This window comes from Zea mays, chromosome 4, assembly GCF_902167145.1.
Source record: "Zea mays cultivar B73 chromosome 4, Zm-B73-REFERENCE-NAM-5.0, whole genome shotgun sequence".
Taxonomy (NCBI): domain Eukaryota; kingdom Viridiplantae; phylum Streptophyta; class Magnoliopsida; order Poales; family Poaceae; genus Zea; species Zea mays.
In genome coordinates this window covers 122,125,141-122,137,566 of record NC_050099.1, presented here as the reverse complement: position 1 = coordinate 122,137,566, position 12,426 = coordinate 122,125,141, and the positions used below count along the sequence as shown (strand labels likewise).

The following is a 12,426-nucleotide window of genomic DNA, read 5'->3' as shown; positions in this document are numbered from 1 at the left end:
TATTGGTCATTTCATCTTTAAGTCGGTTCACTCCTTCGTCTTGAGACAAGTCGCTGTGCCGAAGCTTTATGGGTGATAACTTCGGCCTTGCTTTTGAGAGGATCCACTGAAGGTGTTTCTTTCTTCAGGATCTTCGGCTACGAAGCATACCCCCAACACACGTAAAACCTCATTCATCAATCTCATGAAGGTGTTAGGTGCATTAGTTAACCCAAAAGGCATGACTAACCACTCATAAAGACTAAACTTAATTTTAAAAGTAGTTTTCCATTCATCACCTAAAGCCATATGAATCTGGTGGTATCCACTATGCAAGTCAATTTTGAGAAAACAATAGAACCACTTAATTCATCGAGCATGTCATCCAATCTAGGAATAGGATATCAGTACTGAATTGTGATGTTATTAATGGTTGTACAATCAACACACATGCACCAAGTGCCATCTTTCTTAGGAACCAAAAGAACACGAACAGAACAAGGACTAAGGCTCTCACGAATGTACCCGCGTTCTAGAAGGTCCCTGACCTGGCGTTGAATCTCCTTAGTCTCCTCGAGGTTGGCCCTATAGGCAGCACGGTTGGGCAAACTCGCCCCTGGAATTAAATCAATCTTGTGCTCAATGCCTCACATAGGTGGTAATCCTAGGGGTATCTCGGAGGGAAACTATTGAGGGCCTCCTTCTCTGCCGAAGGTCCTCAGGACGAAGAAATTGTCTACAACCAAAAGGGTTGTTGGTCACTTGTTCTCAAATGTTGTGAGTTTAGAACAAGACAACACAATTGTTAAGGATTAAGGACCTTCGTCCTCCGAAGCACTATCTCATCTTGGATATAATGATCTTCAGATGAAGGTCATGAAGGACATGCCTTCATCATTTAATGAATGAATAAGAATGCATAAGAGATAATGGATGTAATCTATTGGCTCATTCACATATGTATTTCGTAATGTATACATGATCATTAACAAAACTTATATTACATCGGTACCTTCGGCTTGTTTGAAGGTGCTGACGCGAGAGCGATTACAATCCAGCGTGAACAGTATGGTGCTACTGCTCATCTGTTTATAGGCACGGGACGCAGCCCGAGTAAAAGTACATTTGTGTCCTCAACATTTATTCACATCTATATCATAAATCATTAGGGACTGGCTAGTCTTTTCCTCTTCGAGCCAGCATCATGTTTGGTCTTCATCGTCGTCTTAAGCCGAAGCTGTTACTTTTTTGCTATAGCTTCATTGTTCATTCTTATGATCTTCGGCTATATCTTCGTCTTGTACACCTTTGTTGTGGGAGAAAACTTCCATCCTGAAGCTGAAGCTACCTGTAGTAATCCGTGTTATGCTAAAAGCAGATGGTTAGTCATGTTTTTGAGGACCTTTGGAAGAGGAAGGCCCCAACAAGGGCTAGATGCCGAAGCTGCAACAGATATGTGTAAAAAGTCGAAGGTTCATAGCTTCGGCCCAAGACAGTTACAAAGATCAAGTATGTTGTCGAGCCAAAGATTAAAAGACCCTTGAGCCCCTGATGTTTGTATTAGAATAATGTGTACATATTGTGGCGGAACCGCCCGAATTATTCTAGCTTAAGTGCCCAAGTCGCACCCTTAGAGGCGGCAACACACTTAAATCAGAATAACCCGTCAGTCCCTCGGATCTAGTCCGATAAAGCCACTTATCCAGGATAGAATACCACTAGCTCACTCAAAGGTGAGGCACAGAGAAATACAATAAAGCATAATACCACAAATTTAAGAAAGTATCATTAGTGATTACATTATCGGAGTTTCAGAAATAATAACCATAAGTTTTAATGCAGCGGAAATAACTAACGAAGAAAACCGAGTAACATGGCGAAGCCTGGCCACGCTACTCCTCCCGGTCCTCTCCTGCGGAAGCAGTAACCCACTCGACCGTCTATCCCGGTGGCAGGGATGGAGGCCAAGTCACACCATCAACCAAATCAAGGAGGTAACTGCAAAAATTATGCCACAAGCAAGGCTGAGTATACTAATACTCAGCTAGACTTACCCGGTGTGAGGAGTCTACTCCTCTACCTCTAGACATGCAGCTGTTTGGCTGAGGGGTTTGGTTTGCTAAAAGCGCTAGCTGAGTCTAAAATCAAGTTTTAGGTTTTCAAGTTCTAGAATAATAATTTAGACTAGATGAGAACCTATCTATTCATACATGGTATCAAACATTATATCAATCAACATCTTTTGCCAGTATCTCATTTCCACTTATTACTCAATACAGTACAATGGATCAAGCAGTCTCATTAGCTGCGAGAAGCAGACGATTCGAATCGAGTTTTAATCCTTGCAAGGTAAACCTAAACACACGACATGTAGGGGCACTCCGTCCCCACACACGTCAACCGTCCCCATCGATTCCCCGTTCGCGGCCAGGCCTCACCACCTTGACGTACAATGCTCCACTGACCCTGGCCGCCGTCGTGCAGTGGCCGCACTTGTACCCACCATATCTAGAATGGGAGACCTAGTCTCAGGACAAATGAGGGATAAAGTCCGCGCCCGGCTTCACTCAGGTACTAGGTTTACCGGTTACCATATTTCCCGACATGTGTTTAGTACATTCAAACGCTTGACACAGGTATCCGCACGTTAATCGTTATTCCAATTTTGTCTCATAGACAACGCATCCCCATGGATCCGTGTCCACAGACCATCACCATTCTGTTATCAAAAATGGATACAACCAATTCCTGACCCCGCGTGAGTGCTAGAAAAATCACTCGACTTCTATCAAGATCCTGATTTAGCATAGCAGCTACTCGACCTAGCATACTAGTATCCATCTCAAAAGGAATCCTGAGTTCATGCAACTAGGGTTTCAGACAACTCCTACACTTAAGTGCACGGTACAAGCCTACAAACATTAAGTGTAGTAAAATAGCATATATAACGGTTATGCATAAAACCGGGGCTTGCCTTTAATTTAACACTTAGGTAGTGTTTGCTGGGGGAGGTGCTCGCTTGGCGAGCATCCACTGGTTAAGTCCATCCTTCCTTGGGTCGTCCACCGACTGCACCTTGTGGTTGGCACCACATCACTTGCACGATCATCCTCTCTCGGTCCTAAATGAGATGCAAGATGCATATGTATGAATATGATGAAAAATAGCACAAGATATACAAAGACACAGTAGCGAACTAACATTAATTTAGAAGACACCGTAAACCACCACACGTTAGCATTAGTTATCTACACGTCATCGTCCATACATGGCTACCACTGGAAAGATGACGACACTTACTTTACTTAACCAATACAAACATGACCACACAAGCATGAGCACAAGTGTTTACCACGTTCACTTTAATCATCCATTAGTTACCTAACATTAAATTAGTTAAGTACACAAGTTCGCTACGACTTATATATAGATAGACTTAGTTGAAAAGGAACTAGACACTTAATTGGGCTTTAAAATTATTCACTAGGCAAACACTTATTAGACTCTCACTAATTTGGTTCACTAACTTAGCGAGACGTATACTTGTTACTTATATAATTAGGCCCAATTGTATTAGTTATATTATCATTACTGCGGGTTCAACCAATCATCAAACAAGGAAACAGTCGACTCAAGAAATACACCACAGAGTAGAGCAATCCACCAAACATAATAAAATTAGGACAACAACACAAAAGTTGCTTGTTTCAGTCATAACTCTTCAAATATTTATCCAAAAATAGTGAACAAATACTTTTTGGAAAGTTTGGGAAACACTCTACAACTTTGGTATTTTCATCTCAACAAGATTCAGCACTTAGCAAGGTTAAAAGTGCTAACACAACAGATCTGTCCAGATTTGGGCAGATTCAGACTTGCAACTTCAAAAATTTACAACTAAAGATTCAGAAATCTAAACAAAGTGATCTTTGACTTTCTGGAAATCTAATTAAATGTTCTACAAATTATTTATAAACATCTCAGGTTGATTTAAAGTGTATCAAGAGTAAAAGACACTAGAAGGCTTTGCTGTCCAAATTTGGACAGATTCAGACTTCACACTTCAAACATCCACAACTTAATCTTCAGATCACCAAAAAGAGTGATCCAAGACTTTTTGGAAAGTTTGGCAAAAGCACTACATACTTTTATAATCACCAAGAATTGATTCTATGCTGAACTGAATCAAACAATTCAGTTTTCGAAATCTGTTCTATCAGTGGACAGAACACAACAACCAGTTTGTAAAATTCATAACTCTTAAACTGTCAGGCCTATGGTTGTAAAATTTTAACACAACCAAGATAAGAAAAGCATCTACAACTTTCTTATAACGACCATGAACAGATTGTAATATTAAATTAGGCAAACAATGCAGTTTCTGAAATCTGTACAGAATTTGGGCAGATTCAGTTACTGAATTTGTGAAAAGCATAACTCCTAAACGATCAGTCTTATGGCTGTCAAATTTTAACACCAGCAAGATAATAAAGTTATCTACCACTTTTTTATAGCACATATCTACAGAAAATATAATTTAGTTCATCAAACATACAACACAGGGAAATCACTGCGTGCAGTCCAAAACCGCAATTAATAAATTTCAGCTCCTATACAATTCAAGAATTGCCGCGTTCTAGATACTTGAATTATTCTAACACTTTGACAATTGTTAGAGTTAAAATGACCAAGTGAAAACTAACAATTAGACTTACTAATTTTTATACAAGTTATTTCGCGCTTTAGAACTACCATACACAATTAATCAACGCATTCACCACAATCATCAAATCCAGCATACATATATATCGATGCGCTCTTCACATAGTAATTTGCATTTTAACTTGGGCATCACATGAACACTACTAATTTTTACCTGCGACCGTAACCATACACATTTAGACTACAACAAGTAAATCATCGTGATTACGAGCTTAACCAACCCATCTAACACTTCAGCTAACTAGAGCAACGACATAGCCCGCTAAATAACATACACGTCGGCTTGCCTATTATTATCACTATCTAAGGCACAACATACACCGCAACATTTTTATAAACATACATATTCACATGTATATTCACACATCGACCAAATCATACGAACCGTAAACCACTAATCTCTAACTCGAAACCATCATGCGCTTACTTCCCAATTCATGAACACATAACGCGTATTGATCCGAAACAATTTCTACTAAGAGTTCTAAGTATTAAACACATTATTTCTTTCCTCGCGCAAATAAACTTCAACTTAACACCAGTGGCACCGATGGATTTTTACTAAACTCATCATGCACATAACCCTGTCTCGCATACAACCATATTGTGGCGTGCACTCGAGACACTTCAATCAATGTGGCGCGACCACTAATATGTGAACTCCAACACTCATGTCTTAACAATACATCCTCCACGCAACTAGCATTTTCTAAACTACTCGTCACATCAATAAATATATCCCCGATATAATCATGAATCTCATCACATTGCATAAAAAAATTACACTTTTCACATAAACACATATCGATGCATTTTCCAAAACATAATCCGCATTTTGTAAATTAGTTTTTCGCATCAAATAACGCATCGCATATTTTCCTATCAAAATAAAAATTCCTGAGTTCTTTTCCACTTCATTTCCTTCTCTACACGCTTTCATTCACACAATTATATTTTCACACACATATTTACGCCATCGACTGAATCATAAATAAAACATAATCACAATTTTTTTAAAGCGAACAACCTGGCCGAAATCTGATTGGAGTTGCGCATGCATGCCATCAGTTTGGGCTCTTTGCCGACGAGCGATGCGCGAGGCGTGACGACAAGGGCTGCGAGCACAGCAGAGTTTAATACACGATTTATTTGTGTGGCATTTAATTGGACACGAAAAACACGGGACAACGGGGTCTCACCACGGGTTTCGACGACGACGCGCAGGCGCTGCGCAGATTGACGGCGAAGCGAGACGCGGAGACATCGGGGCTGCACGGATCGACGACGTGGCTGCTCTCGTCGAGCTGGAACAAGTCGTGGCGGTGTGGTTTTTGCTGCGCGCGACAAGCACGACATCGATGGCAAGCCCAATGCTCGACGATAGCAAGCTGCGGGTTGGGACAAAGCTCGATCCAGCGGCTAGGACAGCAAGGTGCCTCACTAAGGGCCACAGCGTCGCGTCGGGACTGCTGCCGTGGGCAGGCGCCGGTGAAAGAGCTCGCTGCTGCGATAAACTGAGACATGCAGCTACTGTGCATATCGTCGAACAGGTGGCGCACGACGTTGGGGGAACCCCGCTGCAGTAAGGAAATCGACGACGGCACGGCTAGAGTGCACTGGCGAGTGTCGGGGCAGGTTCTCGCTACTAGGCGAGGCCGACGGCCAGGCTGTTGCACAAGCTGGTGGCGAGGATGAGAGCCAGGGAGTGAGCGTCGTGCAGGGTTGAAGCAGGGAGCACCGACGACTGGTTTGGAACTGCCGCAGGTACACCAAGGGGGCAACATCGCCATGGGAGGCCGACCAGGGAGGAGGAGGGTGTCTGCTGCTTGCTGCGTTTGCAGAAGAAGGCGTTGTGGGGAGCTTCTGTAGGAGAGTTCGGCTAGGGGCAAGCATGGAGTCGATCTCCTGTTGCCTGGGCGGAGGTGGGGAGAAGACCAGGCGTCTTGGGGAGAAGAGGAGGAATCCCGCTGGGGGAAAGGGGCGCCTGCACAGGGATGGATGCGGACGTGCTGGGCACGTCACAGGGGCGCGACGGAGAAGCTCGACGCCATGGGGAGTTCGGAGAGGCCGCAGTGGCGCCCTGCGCCTAGGACAGAGGAAGGCGTTGGACACCATGGGAGCAGGGGAGCCAAGCAGAGAGCTCGCAGGGAGGGGGTGCGCGCCCATGGATGGGAGAGGGAGGAGATCCCTGCTACTGGCGTGAGGGCGGAGAAGCTGTTGTCCTAGATGGAGCTCGGATGGGGGAGGAAGAAGATCGGTTGTAGCAGGTCTGCACACCGAGAGAGAAAGGCAGGGAAATCGCGTGGGGAGGAAGACGACATGGACCCCGAGAGCTAATAGAGGGCGCGGCCTGCCAGGCGATTGGCTCACCTGGGCGGCATGGCACATTGGTCTACAGGCGCGGCGGTCGTCGAGTGGCTGGTCGTGGCCGGCGCTTCAGGCCAAGCACCACGCGACAGTCATGGCCACTGCAGCACGTGAGGGAGGTGAGTTTGTCTCCCTTTTTTTTAACATTTCACAGGGTAAGAATAAAATAGTACTAAATTAAAATCCACCCTCATAATTAATTATTGCTGAGTTTTATACTAAACACCCTGCATCCGTAACAAACGAGAAATGCGAAATTTCGGCAGAAATTCTAATCGATATTGCCTGAATAAAATATACTCACATTCTATTTGAAAAAATGTTTTGACTTAAACTTGACCATTTTTTTGAATCAGACCTTTGTAGTTCGAACAACAATTAAATTATGCGAGTAGTTCTATCTTAAAATTCTTGTCGCTTTTGTTCGTTCCAAATTTTTAAGATCGTGCTGCGTTATAGGTCTACGCCAGCGGTCCGGGTTATAAAATTCGAGTCTATTAAATACGGTGTTGTATTTTGCTTACTAAGAAAGGAACCAATTTAGCAAATAAGTAATTAGATCAAATATGAACGGTTATTACTCACTTCATTTTTGTTCTCGTATTTTCCTTTTTGATTCAGATCAGATATGGTGATATCAAGTTGGTTTGGATAAGAATTAATTAGCGATCGACACAACAGAGATCCCACTTGAGAATACGGACTCGGATTAATTTTTGAACATAGACCGAACATCGAGAAATTGGATTCGGACACATCTCGACTAGCAACTGTCGAGCGTTTGATTAAATGAGCTGAGGCGAGATTTATAAATCGAGATTGATTATCGAGTTTGCATTCGCGTCGAGAAGAAAAGTTTTAACAGGCTCCAAATTCGGCCTTTCTAGAGATTGAATAAAATCAGAAATCGGTGAAACCTTCTCAAGTAACTTAATAAATGGAGATAAACGCGATTGAGAAATAGAATTTTTCACTTAGCATTCGAGATTAGGATAAATCTCCCGACATAACATGAAATAGACACCTGGGGTGTCACACATATCAGAGTCATAAATGTACTTTTGCTTGGGCTGCGTCCCTTGCCTATAAATAGATGAACAGTACCCCCGTACTGTTCAAGCTGGATTGGATCTGTACCTTCACTTTCACATTCGAACAAGCCGAAGGTATAAGTTTAATATATATCATGTATTACTTTGTCAAATATGATATCGACTTTAGTATTATTTAATATTCTAAATGATATAAATAATTATCATAATGTTATATTTATGAATACATTTTTTGTATTTGTGATTGATGAAGACTTGTTCTTCATAACCTTCGTTCGAGAACCGTCAAGCCCGAAAGTGTTTGATGCTTTGAAGGACGAAGATCCTTTATGTTTAACATTTGTGTTGCCTTGTTTTGTGATTCAGCAATTAGAAACAAGAGAGCAACATTGGCGCCCACCTCCGGTGAACTCACTTCCACGACCACGGCAATGGCTTTGCAAGGTGATCAAGTTGTGTCACCTTCGGCAACGAAGCTAGTGCTCCCAATCACAAGCGATTCAAGCTCCGAACTAGCCAATAAGAAGCAAAAGAAGGAAGCACAGATAAGAGTACAACATGTTGTAGTACAAGGGCCCTTCATCAAGTCCAAATGGTCTCATGGGTCGATTACATTTTCTCAAGAAGGCCTTCAGCTTAAGGATTATCCTCACAATGATGTCATGGTCATATCATGTGTCATTAAAGGTTTCTTGGTTCATGATGTCCTCTTAGACACGGGTGGTGCAGTAGACATCATCTTTGCAAAAGCCTTCAGACAGATGCAAGAGCAGGATGACAAAATACATGATGCAACACACCCTCTGTGTGTCTTTGGAGGAAAGCAGATATGGCACTTGGAAAAATAACAATGCCAATCACCTTTGGCTATGTGCACAACACCAGAACGGAGCAAGTTGTATTTGACATTGTAGACATGGATTATCCTTACAATGCGATCATTGGACGAGGGACATTGAATGCCTTTGAAGCAATACTTCATCCAACATATTTGTGTATGAAGATACCATCAGACTAGGGCCCTATTACTATGCATGGAAGCCAACAGGCTGCTAGAAGGGTCGAAGGGAATTGGACGGATTCCAGGGCCATTCATAATATAGACGACGTCGAAGCTCATCAGCAACATAAATACATAATAGATAAAGCCGCTTAGGTGGATCAACCAAAGTCTATGCTTTTATGTGAAGACATAGCTGAACAGAAAGCGTTGTTTGGATCTCAGTTATCCGAGGAACAAGAAAAAGGCTTTGTTAAAGTTTTTGTTAAACAACAAGGATGACTTTGCTTGGTCAACCAATGATCTTTGTGGTGTCAACAGAGATGTCATCGAACAACCCAACCATCAGACTGAGGAAGCAGAAGCTTCGGAAGATGTCAGATGACAAAGCCGAAGGTGCAAGAAACGAAGTTAAAAGACTCCTAAGTGCTGGAGTGATCAGAGAGGTGACATATCTAGAATGGCTAGCCAATATTTTGATGGTGAAAAGGCCAATGGAAAGTGGGGAATGTGCATCGATTTCACAGATCTCAATAAGGCATGTCCGAACGATGAATTTCCCTTGCCAAGAATAGACACCCTCATTTATGCAACAGCCACTTCAGAGCTTATGAGCCTACTGTACTGTTACTCAGGCTATCATCAGATTTGGATGAAAAAAGAAGATGAGCCCAAAACAAGCTTCATAACCCTCAGTGTAACTTATTGCTATCTTCGGATGCCTGAGGGGCTCAAGAATGCTGGAAGAAGCTTCATTAGGATGACTTCCAAGGTTTTCTGCACTCAGATCGGCAGGAATGTTTTGACATATGTCGATGATATCATCGTCAAGAGTACGAAGCAAGAAAATTCATTTCTGATCTCCAAGAAACATTTGCCAATTTCAGAAAGGCTGGCCTCAAGTTAAACCCGGAAAATGTGTCTTCGGGGTGAAGAAATGAAAATTCCTTGGATGTCTAGTATCAACAAAGGGGATTGAAGCTAACCCAAATAAAATAGAAGCTATACTCCGGATGGAACCACCAAAATGAAGGAAAGGTGCTCAAAGATTGATAGGCAGGCTGACATCATTGAATAGATTTACTTCAAGATCAGCATAAAGGAATATGTCATTCTTCGAAGTACTAAAGTCAGCCGAAGTTTTTCAATGGGGACCGGTCGAACAAAAGGCCTTCGAAGATTTGAAATAATATCTTTATACAGTTGACAATCTTCACTCCACCTTCATCAGAAGCCCCATTGAAAAGAAGTCTCAATTTACTTCGTCTCCAAAGTTGTCGGCGTTTCGAGACCGGGGGGGTCCCTGGACCGACGAGTAAACTGTCGTCGCGTGCCCTAGCCCAGATGGGTCGGCGCGAGACGGAGCGCGAAGGGGGGAGGCAGCCAGAGAGAGAGAGGTGGAAATCCCGCGGCCTTCGTGTTTGTCCCGCGCCCAGGTCGGGTGCGCTTGCAGTAGAGGGTTACAAGCGTCCACGCGGGAGGGAGCGAGCGGCCTCACGCGAGCGCCTGTCCCGTCCTTTCCCCGCGCGGCCAACCCTCTCTAAGAGGGCCCTGGTCCTTCCTTTTATAGGCGCAAGGAGAGGATCCAGGTGTATAAATGGGGGGTGTAGCAATGTGCTAACGTGCCTAGCGGAGGAGAGCTAGCGCCCTAAGTACATGCCATCGTGGCAGCCGGAGAGGTTTTGGCACCCGGTTCGTGTGGTGTCGTGGCCGTCGGAGGAGCGCTGGAGCCTGGCGGAAGGACAGCTGTCGGGGCTGTCGAGTCCTTGCTGACGTCCTCTTGCTTCCGTAAGGGGGTTGAGAGCCGCCATCGTCATAGAGCGTGCGGGGCACCATCACTACTTGTCTGGCGGAGCGAGCCAGATGGGACGCCGGTCTTGTTCCCCATAGCCTGAGTCAGCTTGGGGTAGGGTAATGATGGCGCCTCCTGTTGACGTGGTCGGTCCGTGCACTAGGTTGGGCGATGTGGAGGCTCCTCCGAGGTCGAGGTCGAGTCTGTCTTCCGAGGCTGAGGTCGAGTTCGAGCCCCTGGGTCGGGCGAGGCGGAGACCGTCGGCTGAGGCCAGGGCTGAGTCCGAGCCCTGGGGTCGGGCGAAGCAGAGTTCGTCGTCTTCCGGGGCTGAGCTCGAGTCCGAGCCCTGGGGTCGGGCAGAGCGGAGTTCGTCGTCTTTAGGGGATGAGCCCGAGTCCGAGCCCTGGGGTCGGGCGAAGCGGTGTTCATCGTCTTCCGGGGCTGAGCCCGAGTCCGAGCCCTGGGGTCGGGCGAAGCGGAGTTCGTCGTCTTCCGGGGCTGAGCCCGAGTCCGAGCCCTGGGGTCGGGCGAAGCGGAGTTCGTCGTCTTCCGGGGCTGAGCCCGAGTCCGAGCCCTGGGGTCGGGCGAAGCGGAGTTCGTCGTCTTCCGGGGCTGAGCCCGAGTCCGAGCCTTGGGGTTGGGCGGAGCGGAGTTTCCCATGGCGCCAGGGGCCGGACTTGGCTACTGTCAGCCTCACTCTGTCGAGTGGCACAGCAGTCGGAGCGGCGCAGGCGGCGCTGTCCTCTTGTCAGACCGGTCAGTGGAGCGGCGAAGTGACTGCGGTCACTTCGGCTTTGTCGACTGGAGGGCGCGCGTCAGGATAAAGGTGTCAGGCCACCTTTGCATTAAATGCTCCTGCGATTTGGTCGGTTGGCGTGGCGATTTGGCCAGGGTTGCTTCTTGGCGAAGACTGGGCCTCGGGCGAGCCAGAAGTATGTTCGTCGCTGGAGGGGGGTCTCGGGCGAGACGTAGATCCTCCGGGGTCGGCTGCCCTTGCCCGAGGCTGGGCTCGAGTGAGGCGTGATCGAGTCCCTCGAATGGACAGATCCCTGACTTAGTCGCACCCATCAGGCCTTTGCACCTTTGTGCTGATGGTGGTTACCACCTGAGAATTAGGAGTCTTGAGGGTACCCCTAATTATGGTCCCCGACAGTAGCCCCCGAGCTTTTGTCGCACTTTTTTGCAAGGGGACCAGCCTTTCTCGGTTGCGTTTTGTTCCGGTGGGTGCGCGCGAGCGCACCCGCCGGGTGTAGCCCCTGAGGCCTTAGAGGAGTGGTTTGACTCCTCCGAGGTCTTAATGCCTCGCGCAATGCTTCGGCTGGTCTGGTCGTTCCCTCATTCGAGCTGGCCGTAGCCCGGGTGCACGGTCGGGTCCCAAGTTATCGGGCTGGTATGTTGACGCTGTCAACGGTTTGGCCGGAGCCGGGTTTGCGAGAGCAGCCCCCGAGCCTCTGCACAGGGCGAGAGGACGGTCAAGGACAGACTCGACTTTTTTACATACGCCCCTGCGTCGC

The 12,426-nt window shown here is 46.0% G+C and overlaps 1 protein-coding gene across 1 annotated transcript; it reads right to left on the bottom strand.

The window, feature by feature from the left end:
• Nucleotides 1-5,765: 5,765 nt before the first annotated feature.
• On the bottom strand, nucleotides 5,766-6,988 carry LOC103653629 (uncharacterized). The gene is made up of 2 exons (XM_020552152.1): nucleotides 5,901-6,988; nucleotides 5,766-5,816 (listed from the first exon to the last, which is right to left on the bottom strand). Exons 1-2 carry the CDS (start codon nucleotides 6,489-6,491, stop codon nucleotides 5,766-5,768), a joined length of 642 nt encoding a protein of 213 aa, XP_020407741.1. The 5' UTR covers nucleotides 6,492-6,988.
• Nucleotides 6,989-12,426: the final 5,438 nt, after the last annotated feature.

Excerpts from the sequence above, each read along its gene's own strand:
- LOC103653629 (XM_020552152.1), bottom strand. The coding sequence starts at position 6,491 with ATGGCGATGTTGCCCCCTTGGTGTACCTGCGGCAGTTCCAAACCAGTC. Across the intron at positions 5,817-5,900 it reads CGTCGTCGTCGAAACCCGTG|CCCTTGTCGTCACGCCTCGC; the intron begins GTGAGACCCCGT and ends CTGTGCTCGCAG.